We start from the raw sequence: 18,356 nt of genomic DNA, 5'->3' as shown, positions 1-18,356 counted from the left end.
ACCAGAGAATCACAAAGCCAGGCAAAGAGACTGGACAAATGCTGAGGATGCCCAGGCTTTCCCGTCAGTGGCTGCCTTCATTTTTGTAGCATACGTGTAATGTAACAAAGATAAAGACCAAAGTCGTCAGCACATAAAGAGCAGAGAGGCCTTTGGGCAGGAGGAATGTGTTTGCGCTCAGAACGTGTTCACGATCAATTTGATTAGAAATTATGTGAGGAGAAAGCACAGTGAAATGGGACTCCTGATATTTATTTTTGTTGAATAAGGCAAGTAGGTTTACTTCACAGAAGTATTTCAAGTTATACAGTAGTAATGAACACTGCCATGCTTCTGAAGGACAGTCAGAACTGTTCAAGTGACCGCTTTCTCAATTTCTCCAGGAACCAGGTTATAATTACAGAGCTGAAGTGAAAAAGCTCATTCCCCACCTGGAGTATTTGGATGAAATACCAGCAAGCCAGACTGCTATCCCTCCTTCCAAGAAGATGAATGAGGACTGGCTAATCATCAAGGAATCCATCAAGGAAGCTGGTTTAGCCAGAGACATTTCATGGTTAGGTACGTCAGACTTCCTATCAAGGTTCATTTTTCAGGTTATGATGTGTGAAAAAGAAAGATGAAGAGCAAGCTGGCCTCTTCAGTGCCAAGGCTTAATTATAGAGAAGGGACAAAGGACTTTGTCTTCTTCACTTGGGAGGTAGGGAAGCTGGGATTCAGCATGGTGCAGATTTAAATGAAAGCTGTCCAAAGCTGACCACTAAGATCAGAGAAATGCAAACGACTTGTAAAGCATCAAGTGAATCCAGCAGTAGCTGGGAGTCTGTGCTTAGCATTCATTCTGCATGATCAGAAGAAGCAAAGCTTGGAAAATGTTTCAACAACAGCTGTTCTCAGCCCTTTCCATGGTAGCAGTCAATCCCATGTCGTGTGGATGTAGCAGGATTTCCTACTCCAATTTAATAATAGGAAAGGCAATTTGGTCACCACGCCTTAATGGTAGCAACATCCTAGCAACTGCGATTGTGTGGTCTTGTAATACATCTATTTCATTCTCTTTGCCTCTGTGATTAAGTCCATTACATTCATTAGAACAGAGTAAATGGTTTGAAAATAAATCTCTTGTCCCTTTGCCTGTAGCCTCGGTTATAGTTCAAATGTCTGTGCTTTTACATATCGTGCTGCATGCACTTTACCACATTCCATTAAATATTACAAAGTATTTCCTATAACTGCTCCTGTTGCTTCCCATTAGTGTGGGCAATGCAGTTAGCTTCCCAGCCCCCACGGCTGAGGTATGCCTGCCAACTGTACTCCATTAAAAATTTAGTTTGTTTTGGAATAAGTACATATGTTTGTCATTTATTTAATCCCTGTAGGTCCAAATCATTAGATGTAGTAGTAGTTATGGTAGTGAAAAAATCCATTAAAATTTGATCCCTCAGTGATCCTGCTTTGGCAGCATCAGCTATGGTTCAGAAAACTAGTTAACAAAGTAGACTGAGAGAAACAGTAGGGAACGAGCACAAAATTTTGAATTCATATTGTTTTCTAGTGTAGCCAGACTTAATTTTTGCCTTCGGCTATAAACTACTGATGAGTTCACATGGTCAGGTTCAAGCATCCCCATATTTTCTTCTTTCCTATAGCAACGTTGACTCAGGTACTTTGCATGTGCTGTGTGCTTCATGGTTTTGTATGAACAACGAGGTATTTGGAAGGCCTCTAACACTGAGCTCGTAATGAAATGGCCATATTATTACAGTGCTGATTGCTCCGCTGTGGAGCTGGTAGATGCTCGACATTCTAAAGAGCAAGCTATTCATCTAGGCACTGAAATGAAATTTGTTCTCCTATAAATTGGTGGCTGCACACGCTGCTGGTGCAGCTGTACTCTGCTCCCAGGACAGCAAGCCGTTGGGCAGGTAGGAGTTCACAGCTGTATCCACCTTCACTAGCTGTTGTGTAATTCATCCCGTCCTGTACCATTATGAAACTAAATTACCACCTTTCTTTCTGTGCTGGAGAAGTGTCTGTCTCTGAGACAATACTGGAAAAATCTGTCACTGCAGTTCCCAGATTTCCATAAGTCATGGTACGTGGTTTGCCCTGGTTGACTAACAGCCCTGGGAAGGTGGCTGTCACCACCTGCATGGTGTCTGTGCATTAAGGAAAGCATTTCAAGGCTGGGGGCTTGGACTGTACCTGTGGCAAGCCTGTAGTCGTTCCCTTGGCCCAGGGGTGCGTTGGGCAGCAAAGAGGGGCAGCTTATTCCTGCCCTAGGTGTGCAGGCAGGGGCAGTAACAGAGCCCTGGGCACCTTCAGGTTCACACGTGGGGCAGTTGTTGGCTGACAACGGGCACGGAGCTGTTCCTGACCCCTTCCTCAGCCACCAGCCCGTCACTGGTGCCCGGGAGCAGGAAGAGGATGGACTTCGGCTTAGCTGGGGAGCTCCAAGTCCTGCTGTTTGCAGAGAACAACTGTAAAGGACCGTGTGCTGTACCAGGATGCCCTCTGCCTCCTCCAGGCTTTGTCCAGTGGCGGTGTGTTTCTTGTAGTTGCAATGACAAACTTTTCTGTCCCTTACAGCTCCAAGCGTGGAGCAGCAGTCACCGCATTGGCAGCGTGCAGCGATGGTGTAGCTTAAAGCCTGCTTACACTGCTGAAACCTCTCCCTTAGGTCCATGTCTTGGGGCCGTGGCAAAGCAGTCTGGATCCAGCCCAAGGCCTCCCCCAGCTTCCAGCCCTGGAAGTGCTCGGTGGTCTGCAAATGCAGGAAGAAGTAGCAATGCCCCCCTGTTGTACGGTGGCTCTCTTCTTCCAGATCCAATGGTTGCTGATGATCTGTTTCCAGAAGATGACTCCAGTGATTTGACATATGGTAATATATTTTTTTAATCCTGTTCTTTCCCACACCTCCACCTCCTTGTGAATGTTGTTATTGCTGATGAAAGCTTGGGTGCTTTGAATAACACCCACCCATGCAACTGCTACATCAGGTTCAGCGCGTGTTTTCTTCCATGGCACTTACCTACTCTAGCGTGGGCTTTCCTTTATTTTCCCCTGCTGCAGAAGGTGCAGGTTATCTGGGCTTCCCCCTTCCCATACATCATGTCTTTCTTGACAACCACGTGCTGCAGTGGTGCACCCTTGCTGAAGTTCCCTTTCATTAAACGCTCTGCTCTCACACCTTTACAAAAGCCGTCCTGCTCAGTCCTGTAAATGACCTATCAGCCTTGCTGGGGCTCACTTTAAATATAGCTTCTGTGAATAAATCTGGGCACATCTTGTTCAATCATTGTGATGTGGTCCATGCAGTGTAGTCCTCTAGAAAGGCATGGTGATGCACATTAGCTCCCTGGTGGATTACATGCTGAAAGGTGCAGTGTGTGTACTGCAGGCTCTCAGTGTGGCAGGGTCACTGCCAACAATCACCCCTTTCTTTTGGGTTTCCAGGGTTGGGTTAGTGTGAGGAGTCAGTTCCTTGACTTCACATACCTGATCCACAGGCTAGATAAAGAAAAGAGTCTCTGCATAGCCACATGGGGAACCTGATCCTGCTCAAGATCCAGCTGAAAAATAAACCAGCAAAACAAAAAAATGCATACTCTGTTTTAATCCGGCTCTGTTTCCTGATCTTACTTCCCATGTGACCACACCAGTGTTTGCACCACCACAGTGAAGGAGGCAAGGCAGGAGCAGAATGAAACAGAGAAACTGCCTCTTAGCATCAGCGTCAGGCCATGTAAGCTGACACTGTGAACCTACACCATAAATTCTTACATCTCCCCTGTATATAGGAAATGATGCTGACTGGTTTCAAAGACAGCACATTTTGCTAAACACTGGAGTAAAATAATTTTTTTTTCCTTTTTTTCTTAGGACTCAGCCAAGTTATATGTGGGAACCCCATCAAGGCCCTTCGTGCAAGGAGGCAAAAGCTAGGTGTATGTTTTTCTTGTACACTTCACATTCCTGCCAGGTCACCCACATAAATTCTGTGATAAACTGAGTTTCAACTGTGATTTCTGGTGGCTCACTGTCATCTGTAGTCCAGCCTCCAATACCTGCTCCCCTCAACTCCCCTCGCAAAAAAGGCAATTGTACTTGAAGAGGGTGTAGAATCTTTTGCCCTGATGTTACAAAGCCTCTGCACATGTGCTAGTCCCTGCTGAGGTGGGATGGTAAAGAGCTGTGAAAGCACACGGGAACACTTTAGCCATGGAGTTCAGACTTCATTAATTTGTTTTCAACAAGTATTTGGTCTGGATGCATCCCCAGTCTGTGCTCCCTCACATATGTGCCGTGAGCCCCCAAATAAAGAATAGGGCAATTAGTAGACAAAAGTCATTTGTATCATCCCGGCTGGTCAAAGCACAGGGCAGAGTTGTGAATTTTGGTGGTGTTTCTACAACAGCTGTTTAGCAAAAGATTTCTCAGCAGTTTGATGTTGGTGTAGATAGTCAGGCCTACAAGGTTGCTGCTGTTGACTAAATAAATACCAAGCCCAAGTTTGTTGTTCTCAGCCATGGGGTAGTGCTGTGGCCCTGCAGGTCAGCCTGTTCGTGTCCGTGAGCCAGTAACTTAGTGAGAGAACACCCATGGGATTAAGGGTGGGCAGTCTGGCTCACCATGATTAGCTTTTATGGTCCCTGAGGTTCAGTACAGCACGGACACATGTGCATAAGTTCAAACAGACTGTGCTAAATCAGGGAAACGGCATGTACAGAACACCTGCATCCCTGCTCTGTCTGCAGCTTCTCTTAATGCTGACAACAGATGTTAAAGAGCCGCTGGAAAAAATGCAGCCCTCCCTTTTCTCTCTGCTGCCACTGCCCAAACACTGGAAGCTTTCCTGAAGCAAAAGTGAACATTTGATTGAATTACTGTGTGTTGTAAGCTGGGATGTGAAAGGAGACTGCAGCCGTACGCTGAATGATGCAGTATCTGCAGTACTGGTCTTAATATGCTCATTGGCATAGATGCTGCAGGCTTACACTTGTTTACAGGAGAACAATCTGCCAGAGGGATATAAATCAAACCTTTTTGTTCCTGCCACCCTGGGTTCCTCCTGCTGAGCTCCTAGAACTATACCAGTGTACAGGGCAGGCATGAGGCTTCTTAAAATAGAAGAGGTGAGGGGTGATCTCAACACTCCGGAGGAATAGCATACAGATGCCTTCCAAAATACAAAGTCTAGAAACTGAGCTGGAGAAAGTTTCTGAGTTTATCAAGACTACTTCTGTCATTTTTCAGCCACCTGCAGTGAACCCCTTGAAACTGTGCAGTCTGAAGATGGAAAACCCTTACGTCTCTGTAGGAGGAGAAGATCTGAGCCAGAAAGATGTCTTTTCTGAACTGAGAGTATGGAGAGAACAGCATAAGCGGTGAGAGTGTGGGAGAATTCTTGTTATGCAATAGAACAGGGATTCACTTTCTGCTGTAAAATAAAATAAGCTCTTTGGCCACCTGGTGGCAGTTTCATGGGATAGCCCTTCAACTTCTGCCTTCCCATCCCTGCCGGCAGGGACGTAAATCCTTATGGTGGTCCCCCCTCCTGGAACGTTTATGGGATGGAGAAAGGGAAAAGAAACCTTGGGGAGGTTCTGTCCTCTCTCTAGAGCAGGCTGAAGATCAGCACGTATAGGGTGGGCTTGCTTGCTTAGAGAGTACAAGGAATGACTTTTCATAACAAGTAAGATATTCTTGGTCCTGTCAGTGTTTGCATTCAGACAGTGAAAAAAATAAAAGTGCATGAGGATTTTCGAAAGTGTCACACCAACCTGACCAAATGGAAGGCTGAAAGGAAAATGACACCACACTGAGATTCCCCCGTCACATAGACAGACGATAGTTGTTTTAGAAATAAAGATGGCTTTGTTTCTCTGAACTTAATTCACATCATAGTACTTCAAGTCTGCCTCATTTCACTTGGTTAACTTCAGGATGCTTCAGGTTAACTTCAGTCATAGGCAGCTTAGATGTCTGATCCATTTAGACTGATTTTCCAGATCTCCAGGTAAGTGGCCAATCACTGTGGGTGACTAAATCCACAGTCTCAGTGTTTGTGTGGTTACACGAAGCTGCACTTGGCTTGCTGCATATTCTCAACTCAAAGGCTAACTAGATGTGTAATACTTACTCAATGTTGTCCAGGTGCCCGCAAACAGGTCAGCAAGACAAGGCTGACCGAGCAGTGAAGATAACTGTTAGCGATGAGGAAGAGGATGAAGCCTGCAGCCTGGCTGACAGCAGTGAGGAAGAGTTGAGGGAGGCTTCTGATGAGGACCTCGATGATTCTTCCTGCCACTCCTGTGTCTCTCAGTCGTCTTCAGGTATTGGGAAGGGTTGGCATTGTGTAGCGACAAGTGCTGCTAACCGTTTGTGGGTAGATTTATTAGTACCTGCAGTGTTTTCTGAGGTTTGGCATCTGTGCTGTAGAGCGGCAATTTGGAAACCCAATTGTAGAGCCAGACCCTGAGTAAGCCATTCCATTGTCTAAGCAGGACTTGGTGACTGCCCATCAGTTGGTATATTTCAGCACAGATCTGTGGAATTAAGGGAAATAAACTTGGTCTTCCACCAGCTTAGCATCCAGTCTAGAGGAAGGACATGCCTTTGTCTTTTACCTTGTGTAGTTGATTTGTGGCAGTCTCAGGTTAGTATAAAATACCGTTGTTCCAAATGAGCTGTGTTTTACCCCAGTTGGCACCGATGCAAATCGTGGCTGAGCTGATGATTAAGGTTCAACCAGGCGGCTGGGAATTCTGGGAAGATGTTCAGGCAAGAGATTAAAAATGAAATGTGCTCTTTTACTCAGGAAGAAAGCCAAAGACCTCTCTGGAATTGCAGTTAGATGGATGAAAGCAGGATTGTTGAATATTGTATTTAAGGCTATTAGAAACATTAATAATGGTTATTCCAAATACATATCAGGTAGAGGAGATTGCAAAAGTATGACTTAAATCTATTTCTATTGTTAATAATCACATTTTTGCTTCAATGAGTTTGGGGTTTACATTTCTTACAAGAGCAAAATGGGTCAATTAAAAATTTGGAAAAATATAATAGTTTTGGAAAAAATGTAAGCATCATAATTAGCAAAATAATTAAATTATTCAAAGGCTCTCTGTATAAAATGTAAGGTAAACCATATCTCCTTAACACGAGCAAGAGCAGTTTGGAAAAATTAAAATGAATGGCCTCTTGTCCAGTGACCACAAAAGTCTTCAACTATGATCTCGTGATCTCTTTAGGTTTAATAAGATTTCTTCAGGTTGAGTATGATTTATTGTGACCTCATCATCTTTTTAGATTTAATAGACAATGCCCAAAGTACCTCTGTGTGCTCGTGTCATATCCCTTAGGATTGTAAAAGTGAATGGATGGGCTTAGATGTGGGTGTTGAGATCTGTCGGGATTTGGTTATGAGACTGAGTGGTTTGAAAACTAGTATCACCTGGGAGTGGGGGGGTGACCCAGATCACAAGCAACTGGCCATAAAAACCAAGGTTCATACATGATAATCACAAGCATTTATAGAAGTGTATGTTTTGCAGAGTAAATACATGATACAAGATTAGCAGCTGACTGACTGTTCAGCAAGGCAGTTAAAAACACACTTGACCTCTGCGACTTATTTCAAGGTTTGGAGAGGTATTTAAATGTCTCAGCACTTAACTTCAGAAGTGTCCCCTACCCAATGTGATTTTTCTGACAGTGGAGCTTCTTGCTGGAAATAATCCTGACCAGGAAAGGACAAGTCATCTGAGCAAAACCAGTCCTATTTAAAAGTGTATGCAGCATCAGATCTATATAATCTGCACGCTTTGGAAGTCTTTGAGTGTTATTTCAGGCTCTTGAGTCAGGCATACTGGTCTTTCAGAATGTCTTTACTTAAAAACAAACAAAAAACACCATCAAATTCAGGCATTTTAAAATCATACAGTGTGACGGAAACTGTTCGGTGAAAAATTTATATCAGATTTATATGGTTACCTAAACAGTAAAATAAGTGTCAGTCAGAAGTTATAAAGATGAATTTTCTGTTCCTGGGTTTTGGTGGCACATTCTTTAGATTGTGTTCCTGCCTCAGACTCTGCACATCGGGTAATTAGGTACAGTTGGTTCTTTTAATAGACAAGAGCAATTGGATCCCTGCTATGTACAGAATGGTTTTAGGCATATATGCCTGCACGTTCCCTTCATACATCACCAATATGATTTTTCTTCTGTGTATTGCACCTGAGGATTAGATGGGCTAAAATCTGAACAGTGCACCTGCTGGTCCTGCATGTAGTGAAGTGTTTTCCCTAACAGTCAGGCACCTTCCCTAATTTTCAGGCTAATCACAAAACCTTATTCTTATACCTCTGCGTCTGATACAAAAGTGGTTTCACTCATTGGTAATTGCTCTTGTGCCTTGAATTTCAGAGAGCTGGAGGGGGTCCTCAGGAGTTTAGAACAGGTCAGGGCAAACACTGGCCAGGAATGATACAGGTATGGCTGCTTGTGCCTTTGGGCAGGAGGATGGGTGATCTCGTCGTAAGCCAGCCTGTCCCTCTTGAGGTGTGCACGGCTCACGAGCAGTTCAGTGCTTGGCACCATGCTGGCAGGGAGGCTGCCAAGGAACCCAGACCCTGGCTGTCAGAGGAAGCAATTCAGCATTCATCACTGTGCGCCCTCGGACACTTGTGCCCAGCCAGCTCCATCGTACAGTGTTCCTCAAACCCTTTCATTCACTGGGTCAGTCATTTAGGAGTAAGACGAGCTGGTAAATTGCTGCATTTCCCTGCCATGTTTCAGATTCATCACGTACTCAGGAAGGCACAGCGTCCTCCAGCCTGAGCCGTTGTCTAATTCCATCTCCGCCGAAAAGCCCTTCGCCTGCCTCTCTAAGGGGTGTTGCAGCAAGACGCTGGAAAACGAGGAACCACAGGGTAAGGTGTCTAAAAGTGCCCAGCCAAGAGGAGGACAGGCAGTGGACACAGCAGTGCCAGTCAAGGGCTAGGAAAGAAACTTCAGCCCAGCCTCTGGGCAATGAACTTGCTCTCCTGAGCCTGCACAGCGCGCCAGCGGCACATGAGCCTTCACCCTTCAGATCTCGAGGAGAGCACCAGCCTGATGGGAGCACTGGCAGGCAGAGACCTATTTCAGGACCAGCAGCTGTTGGATCAACAAGCATCAGGTATGCATGCTGCTGGCAGCTCTGCCTGCAGGATGTCTAGTGAAAATAGAAGGGGCTTCACAGCAGGAAGAAGCAGAATTCTGTGCTGTCTCTGGAGTCCCCTGCCTGTTCTGTAAAAAGAACTCCTTTTATTTGTGCTGGCATTTATCTTCATCCTTCTAAAGCTAAATGAAACATTTTCTCATGCTACTTATAGCTTGAGCACTTGAGTTTCGTATTTTCTTGAAAAACGTCCCAGAATTTTCCTGCGTCCTTTCTGCTCGACTCCCATGTTCGCAGTGCAGGGCTGTTATCTATGTCTGTAGCCGAGCTTTTTAGTGGTACTTGTTCAAGACTCCCTGGATAAATCCCAGAGTGAGTTCCTAACGTTCCACTGTGATTTTTTTCCCCTTGAGATTTACATCAATTCATGCTAGAAAGCACTTTGAAAAATAAAGTAGGTATTAGATAAGTGTCACGTGCACCAAAACATGGCTATTTCTTGACCCTCGTACTGTAAGATTAACATCATATTGCTTCTTCAGAGAAATAAACCCGAAGAGTTATGACACCTTGATTTTTAAGTTAACATAGCTATTACAACAGAGTACGCACACAGAGCACGTGCCTTGAGTGCAAAGCTGCAGTGCCTTGTGTGGATTCTGGGCCTGGCAGCTTTCGGTTCAGTTTTCAGAGTGGGAGACTTCAGAGCCTATGGGGAGAATGCAGATATCCAGCCCTGGAGTGCAATTTCACTGTGGTGATTTTCTCTCTTTTTCTCAGGCCTGTCATGGACAGGAGTCCCCCTGGCATGATCAACCATCACCTGCCAGTTCTTCACTCAGCTACAAAAGCCTCAGAGAGGTTTGGACCAGCAAATGCAGTTTGGCCCCCGACTGCTAGGGCCACGCTGCAGAAGTTGCCAGACAGACCTGCTGTCTCAACAACGTCTCAGAGCAAGAATCCCCAGTCCTAGAAGATAGCCTGGGTGTGTTGGAGCCATTTACAGAGCACGATCTTCAATCACTGCGTGCAGTCCTTACACTTGAAGGATCGATGCTGTCTTTCAGCTGTTTCTGCAAGCTAAAATCAGAGCAGTGCAAGTAGAGCAGTTTAAACAAATGCTATGATTTGCCTCAATTAAGGCTACAGCTGGTCCAGAAGTGCTTTCTTTAAAGAGCACCTGCTGATCAACATAAGAGCTAATCAACCTCTTATTACAGAAAACATGGTTATTTTTGCAGAGTTCATGCACTAAAACAGAACAAGGCTTAACATATTTCCTCTCTTCTGCATCATGCCCTGCTCGGTGAGTGAGGCAGTGACACTAAACCAGACAGGGCTTAGAGACTGCAGTTTCCGGAGTGGGCTGGAGGAGGTGAGGGACATAGGGCATTTCCTATCACACACGCCAGCCTGGCTTAGAAGCAGCCCTGTTGCCCTCAGTATTTAGGGACAAAGCCAAGGGTTCGAGAGGAATCCTTGACCTGAGCGTGTTGCAGGGGAGAGATGCGATGCCCACATCCCCAGGACAGGAAGAGCCCAAGAAGGCCGAGTGGTTTCAGAGCTTAGCCCATTCGGTCTCCTTGCATTGCTACGGAACCAAATGCTGAAGAAGTGACTCGTTACTCTGTTAATATGTTTATTTGCTCCACAGCTGCCTGGAAGGACTTCTCTCGTTTGCTGTGGGTAGATATTGCATACCAGAATTTTCATAAGCGGTGCTGACCTCTGCGAGCAGGCTGTGCCGTGTCAGGGCCTCCTCTGTGTGTGCACTCAGGTGTCTCACCTCCAGTTCTTTAGGTCAAACAGCCTTTCCGATTTCATATGACCGAGTAATTTTAAATAATGCAGCAGCAAAGATGAAGCAGGCAAGTAAGGAAATGATCTCTTGTTTTTCAATAGGGCATTTACTTTATATTTGGGTGAGATTCAAAACAGCTGTTTTAGTGGCTGCAGACTGAAATGCTGATCCAAATGTCTGTGGCATGCAACTTTATTGATGTTGCAGTCTGAAACCAAACATCATCACGTTTTTTATAGTCTAAATTACCATGTTAGATATATATTTTTAATCACTTGATAAAACAGTAATTACATGATGAGTTAATTAATTGTTTTATGTCTTCTTTCTACCGGTCAGCTTAAAGTAAAGGAATGGAACAGCAGAGAAGGCCCCAAACCTTCAGCTTGTCATGGTGCTAGTTGCACCACTTTTTCTTACAAAATAGTCCGCGGCTGGACACTAGTTTGCCCAGTTTTGGTGGGCACTAGAGGGAATTATCCACCAAAAAGCATTAAAAACTCCGTGGCATGTCATTCTGTGAAATACTATGGATGCAGGCAGGACTTCCAGCCAGATGTTGCCCAACAACGGTGCCTGTGTCATTAAACTGGCTACTAAAATTGAGTCTTTGCCAGTGTCACTGGCCGTGACCAGAAACATCTGACCTTGAAAAGAAAGAAGAAAGTGGCAGCATAGTTTTCCAAAGTGCTCTGCACCCTCCCAGCCTGATTGAAGTCCGCAGCCCTCTCTGGCAGTTGGTGCGGGTAACAATTCGCCCCTTCTCTGTAGCAGGGGTGAGGGGCAGGGCCATGTTCTCCACATATTCTGAGCCTCCTCCTCAGTTTGCATCTTTGGTTTCAAAGGGGCTGAAAAAAGCACAAGTGTGTTTTTGTGCTTGGAAAACGGGGTGGCTAGACTGGTCTGCCTGTGTGCATCTGCAGATGTAAAACTCTGGGTACGCATTTGGAAAGTACTCCCAAAAGTGCTTGTGAGCTCTGCTCTCCGCAAACGCAGCTCGGCTCTGTGCAGGTGTTGGGCAAGGAGCTTCACTGGGGCGCAGGAGAGGGCTTGGAAAAACGATGAGGAAAAAAATGATTTTTTGTCCTTGCATTGCTAAATTACCATGAGCTGGTTAATGGTTAGAGGGAAAAAATGTGTATGGGCGTCATCAGAGCAGTCCTCACTACATCTGCATTCTGTGTCATCATTTATCTGTCGTGGAGACCCCTAATCCCTTGTCCTGCTGCCTGTCCAGATCGACCTGACCTCGATCCCTGCACCAGCTCGTGATGGAGTAACTCCTCGGGTGCGTGTGGCACTGCAGGCTGGCTATACGAGACGCGTACTTGAACTGTGTTTAGATCAAGTGTTCTTGTGTTTTCTGAGTGCCACTGTGTGGTTTTACTTGTGTCCAAAGGTGACATGAAGGCCAGAGGAGTGAAGAGGTTGGCATGAGCGCTGTGGCACCTTGTAGCAGGTACAAAGTGTGCTCTGGCAGGACTGTCCTGCAGCAGACAGCAGCAATGCCAGGAGCTAGGGCCCTGGGATACGTGGGGGTTCTTCTGGTCCAAAAGGGACGTGTATGTGGGGTTTCATCACAGGTTCTTCTGTCGCTGTTTCTTCTGCATTGGTTCCTTAAATATGGACAAAGTCACTTAAGGAACGAGTCCTTGCCTCCAGCTGGCTGTGACCAGTTTTGGATGTCAGCATCCATCCCTCTGCTCCCGTGATGGCCCAGGAGCTGCCGATGCCTTTAAGCATTGCTGCATTAATGGCTTCTGCTGCTGGCTGCCAAACTGATATTTAGTGTACGAGCAGAAGAGAGGGGTGAGATCTGCTCCCCACCACCACCTATTAATAAATCAGCACCGCAGGGAAGAGCTTTCTGCCAGAAACGAAGCCTCTTCAGCGTGTGCTCCTGGTGGGTCTGTTTATTTCCCCAAAGCACTTCCCGCTTAGTGGGGGCGAAGCAGCCCTGCTCCCCTGTGCCTTTTTCCTCCCTCTGATGCCTTTATTACAGTTGCTCTGCTCTGCCAGAAGCCGCCGTGCTCCGGGACAAGGAGCAGCTGGGGGGTTTGCTAAGGGTGCAGGGGCAGCTGCGCTGCTTGGGGCCAAGGGAAGAAGGATTTGGCCCCAAAGCGCTGCTGCTGCTGCCTTAGCAGGGCATGGGCTGCTTCGTGCTTGGAACAAATTGGAGAGGAGATACATTGCCTGGCTGCCAAGGAGGAGAGAGTCCAGGAGACATCTTCGGGGGTATGGCTACTGAGATGGTTTGTGCTTTAGTCTCTGTTTATAAAATAGGGTTTGAGGTGGCTTTGACACCTGCTTGGTGCCATGCAACGCCACGGGAGCCTGTAGCAGAGGCAGCCGAGCATCCCGCTCCGTCCCCCAGCTGCTCTGGAGGAGCAGCACCACGGTGTGGGATGGGTGGTGCTTGAGGGCCCCTCTCCAGTTTTCATCTTTGTTTTTCTCCTGCTGCCTTCGGGATGATCTGAACCAGGCAGCCTCCCTGGAAGGTCAGACAGAAAGCTTTTCCTTGGGGTCTGAAAGACAATGGGGTTAGCTCACAGACAGCGTCGTTTTTTTAAACCTCACTGTTCATCTCTAGCGGATTGCACTCCAGAACCCCAAATTGTTTTATGGCAGGCTAGAGGTACCAGGCCGCTGCCCTTCGGGAGGGTCTGCAGCTCCCCTGGGACCCGTGCTTTGGTGCATCGGGGCTGGGCTGACCCAGGCTCGTCAATTCAAAGCCTCTGAGCACCAGGTAGGCAGGGGGTTAGAGGCACAGAATCCCTGGTCCTGAACCCGCTGGGTCGCGTTGACTTCCCAGTCCAACACCTGTAGGATGGTGGCACCTTCAGCATCTCCGGCACCTTCAGCAGCCCCACCAGGGCCCCCGTTACCTCCCCACCTCCCGGCAGAGCTCCCCTAGCGGAGAAGGCGCTGGGAGCCCTTCACTCAGCACCGAGGGGGTGAGGAGCACCGTTCCTGCGCCAGTGAAAAGGGGGCCTCGAAGCAAGAAGGTGACCCGAGCAGGGAGACGCTCCCCCCGGGGAGCCCCAGTGCAACCCCCTGTCGCTCCTGAGCTCGTGCTGCAGCCCAGCTCACGGGGGGAATATTCCCAGCTAATGCGGGCAATAACCCATCCTTCTTCTTTGCTGCGAGCAGTGCTCAGGCCAGGGCCTTGGAGAGGAAGGCGCTGCCACACGCGAGTTGTCCTCCGGGATTAATTGGTGACACAAGGAGAGGCTGGGCCGCTGTGCGGGGCTGCGGAGGCCGGTGTGTGTAATTACGGGGTGTCTGGTGGCAAACGAGCTTGGCAGACGGAGGAAGGCGCGGAGACAGCTCCGCCGTGCCCTCGGTGCCGCTGCCCCAACCAGGTGCCGCAGGGAGGCCGAGCCAGTTCTCCCCATCGCAGCCTGCAAAGCTGCCCCTGCCCTTCCAGAAGCCTTTGGAGGGCTTGGCTGTCGGGTCCCGGGGTTCACCCTGGGTCTCAAGTTCCACAGCTGGAAAATAAACGACCGCTGAAGGCAAAATAAAGGGTCAGGTTCCTGGGTGCAGAGCTGCGGTGTGACTGGGAAGCCTAAAAGCTGCCCCAGGGGAGCGTGGCTGGACCCGCGCTGAGCCGAGCCAGGGCTTGGTGAGCAGGAGGCATAGCTTGGGACGGACGCTAGAGGGGAGGAGAGAGTCTCGCAAGCTTTGGCCTTTAAAAGTAGAGGGGGAGACCAAAAGCAGGCACCTTCGGAGGGTTTGGGGTCCACGTCCCCTTCTCTATGCCTCCCAGCCCGGCCTCGCAGGGGAGGGATCCCGAGAGGACAGGGCATCGAGGGGTGCCTAAGAATTATTTTCCTTTATTGGAAAAAAAAAAAAAGCTAAAATGCTGTCTTTTCCCTTAGAGGTGTTATTTTCCCCTTTCAACTGCTATTGCACAATACCGATTTTTTTTTTTGGATTACGAACAGTCCAGGGGAAGCTGAAACCCAAAGACAAATCTTCGGATTAGATTAGTGGCCTGGAAAAACAAAGGAGAGGCCCTTGTTGCTACGGAAAGAGTGACGGCTTCACCTTAAGATCGAGCAGACTTTGCAAAGAATGGTTAGCTTGTCTTTTTTTCTATATATGTTTTTCTTTGCAGTTTGAGCAAAGCAAACGCGCGGCAGAGATAAGAGCTTGCAAACGGGTCGGCCCCGAGAGGGGGAGAAGAGGTGGAGCAGGTCACCTAGCTCTTGTCCTGGGGGCCTCGCTGGCAGCTGGCTCAGGGGATTTACGGGGGAAGATAAGCAAAAAGAGGGAACGTTTCTGGGAGGTCCCAGCTCCGAGTAACAACTTACGGTCAGACACTACGTGCGCCGGACTGTCGGCACCACCGCTATTTGCACTGACGGTGTCCGAGGGTCTCGCAGCCCTTGGCAGGTTCAGCAAGGTGGATCAGGGTGGAGGAGACAGGAATTGTGACGAACGGGCTTTATCATAGCCCTTGTGAAAACGCTGTCCCGCGGGTTAATAAAGTCTGGCACCTGCCGTGATTACATTTTTGCAGGGAGATAATTACGAGAGGATAAAACACGGGGAAAGCACCTGTCCTTGGGGACCGGCCACAGCTCGTTCACAGCAGATTTTATACCCACCAGGGCAGACGACGGGACCTGGCCGTCCCCATCCAGCTCCTTCTTGTCTGTGCTGCTGTACCCTTCTGCTTGCCCTTGGATGAGGGCATAGGGATCCCAAAAGTAAGGTCCTTTTCTCAGTCACCCACCCTGCCCCTGCTTCCCATGGAGAGAGATGCTTGTCCACGTCCCTCCTCGACCTTCACACTCCTCCTGCTTTTGCAAACTGGGGTTGCTGCCCCCATTTTCACTGAGGCTGGCTGAAATATGAATGTGTGTAAAAAAAATATGAAAATAAATAAATATGAATATGAACGTGTTGATGTGTATGTGCAGAGCTGGTCCTTCGCTCTCCAGGCCCCGCACGTGGCTCGGCAGGGATCCCGCGATGCCGGCAGGGTTTGCCTGGTTGCTTTTAATGGGCACTGGGGCTGTTCCCTGCCACATACGATTTATTCATGTTCTGGATCACAGAGCTTGAATGGTCTTTCCTATTTCCAATGCCTCTGCCGCGGCCTCGTTTGCAGGGTGATTCATGAGGCGAGCCGCAACAAAAGCTTTCCTCCCCCTGCCCCTCTGGCCAGCACAAACGTTGTCCCTTGTCACTGGACCCTCTGGCTTTTTGGGTCCCCAATGATCAGTCGGGGTGATTTGGGAGCCCCAAATCACCCCTATGTCCCTGTGTCCCACTGCTCCAGAAGAGACGTCCAGGAGAAAGCTGCCCCCAGCCTGGCCAGCTCTCCATGCTCAGAGCCACGCGGGGCAGCGTCCCCTCGCCCGCCTTTGTTCCCTGTGCCATGGCTCCGGCTGTGCTGCCGACACCCTGGGAATGGCTCCACATTTCCCACAACAGCCTTTTTTTTCCTTAACACGAGCACATCACCGTAACAGCCACGATTGGATAAAATGTTTGTTTTCCGCACAGCACAGAACCGAAGGGCTGCTGGCACTGCTCCTCGCTCGCAGGCTGTTAGTCCCCTCCTCATTTCCCCTCTCAGCATCCCCGCAGCAGGATGCCAGCAGGACACGGGCCCCATGGGACCGACTGTGCCCAGGGCAGGTGTTTGCCTGCACCCCGCGGGGAGGCCGAGCACCCGGTGCTGCCTCCATCACCCAAATTCCTGTCCCCTCACCGCGCGGCAGTGCCAAGTGCTGCTCTGCCCCCCCGGCTCAGCCCTGCAGCATCCCGCCTTTTTCTTGTTTGTTTTTCTCCCCTTCGGAGCTATTTCTTTACCTCCCATATGCCGTAATAATTACGAGCGATAACTTCACAGCTGCTCTGCTATTCCGGGCTCGGCAGAGCTGCGCGCCTCCGCCTTTCCTCCCTCCCACGGCTCCAGGTCAGCGTCTTGGCTCCGGCACTCAGGGATTCCTGAGATTTCTTCGACTCCGGAGGATCTGGGCCCTTTTCCCCTCCGTCGCCATCTGTCTCCCGCCCGCTCGCCCCAGCACCGCCAAGGGGGACGGGGCTGCAGCATCCTCCTGTTACCATGGAGAGAGGCGAAGCAGCGAGGATGCGGCCCCCCAGCCCTGAATTTAAGGCCTGTAAGCCTTAAATGCTGCTGCTTGGGGGTGACAGCAGCTGCAAAACGGGGCTGGTGGATGGAGGTAGTGTCCTGCACCAGCCTGGGCTGACCCAGGGAGCGCTCTGCTAAAGAGATTGGGGACAGCGAGGGGCTAGGGCAGCAGGCGCTGCTCCTGCCCCCTGAGAGAAGAGGCACGCGCCGTGTTCCCCGTTACAGACCCTCGTGGCTAGTGGTTTAGCTGGGTGCTGAGCGCCCAGACTGGAGATACCAGAGGACAAGAGGTTTCTGCTGGCTCCTCCGGAGGCAAGCGCTGCATCGGTCCTGCCCCACTCACCGAGCATCCTCGCCCTAGGAGCACATCTCCGGCACAGCTGAGGCTTGGCAGAACTGTGTCTGGGGAGTCAGCGAGATGTGTGAGGCTCTGCCTGGCGCCGACATGCCCACGAGAGGCTGCTCCCTGCTTCCCAGGCCATGCGAGACAGGCGTCTCCTCGCCTCGGTTTGCCAAAATCTGGGTGCACGGCACTGACTTTCCAGCTCCGAGGACCCTGCTGTAAGCCCTTGTTTGCACCTGGAGTAGAAACATACATCGGGGGTGACATCTCCTCCCTGCCAGACCCCACTGGACGCCTGTGCTGGGTCTCCCGACAGGACAAGGCAGACACAACTTCTTGGGGTCATCCCAAAAACTGGGAGCGGGCAGGGAGGAGCGGGTCTTGTGTACCCCGAGGCTTCTTGTGCAGTGGGACGACCACAAAAATCACGCCCCTGGGCTTTTGCTTGGCAGTCACAATGCTCCACGCCAAATTTCTCTGTGCCCAGGGGGGCTTTGGAAGAGGCACCACAGCGCTATCCATGCAAGCCTTGCTGCCCACTGCGAGCCCACCGAGACTCTCCTGCGGCATCCCAGCTCCCCACCGAGCCCTGGGGGGGGGCAAAACCCCCGCGGTGGCAGCGCCACGTGCATCGCACGCGCCTCCCCCAGGGAGTGGGCAGCCCGCGTGGGGGCGGCTCGCGAAGCCCGAGCCCCCCGTGGGCGCGAGCTGCAGGCTCCGTCTGGCTCCGCTCTCCAGCACCAGGAGCGGGGCGGGCAGGAGGCGAGGGGCAGGGGGACACACGTGCCCCCAGCGGGCAGGTTCCTCTCGGAGAGCTCCAGCCCTTTGCTGGGGACGAAAGGGGACGGATGGGTCCGGGAGCCTCCCAGAGCTCTCGCCGAAGCGGGGCGGCTGGGGGGCTTGCTGCACGGCAGACGCACGGGGTTAGCTCCAGATC

The 18,356-nt window shown here is 49.7% G+C and overlaps 1 protein-coding gene across 15 annotated transcripts in view; it reads left to right on the top strand.

Annotated features, from left to right (window-relative positions):
• Nucleotides 1-12,110, top strand: part of LRRC56 (leucine rich repeat containing 56) — an 81,997-nt gene extending 69,887 nt beyond the window's left edge. For all 15 annotated transcript variants that reach the window (XM_080592609.1, XM_080592607.1, XM_080592605.1 and 12 more), the window contains 7 exons: nucleotides 384-561; nucleotides 2,681-2,881; nucleotides 3,883-3,947; nucleotides 5,257-5,387; nucleotides 6,157-6,335; nucleotides 8,806-9,187; nucleotides 9,950-12,110. In XM_080592609.1, coding sequence (XP_080448735.1) covers nucleotides 384-561; nucleotides 2,681-2,881; nucleotides 3,883-3,947; nucleotides 5,257-5,387; nucleotides 6,157-6,335; nucleotides 8,806-9,187; nucleotides 9,950-10,142 — 1,329 coding nt within the window. In that variant the 3' untranslated portion in view covers nucleotides 10,143-12,110. The remainder of the gene's footprint in view (nucleotides 1-383; nucleotides 562-2,680; nucleotides 2,882-3,882; nucleotides 3,948-5,256; nucleotides 5,388-6,156; nucleotides 6,336-8,805; nucleotides 9,188-9,949) is intronic.
• The last annotated feature ends 6,246 nt before the right edge of the window (nucleotides 12,111-18,356 follow it).

This window comes from Anser brachyrhynchus, assembly GCF_964034855.1.
Source record: "Anser brachyrhynchus genome assembly, chromosome: 5".
NCBI classification, from domain to species: Eukaryota; Metazoa; Chordata; class Aves; order Anseriformes; family Anatidae; genus Anser; species Anser brachyrhynchus.
This window is presented reverse-complemented; position numbering and strand designations above follow the sequence as displayed.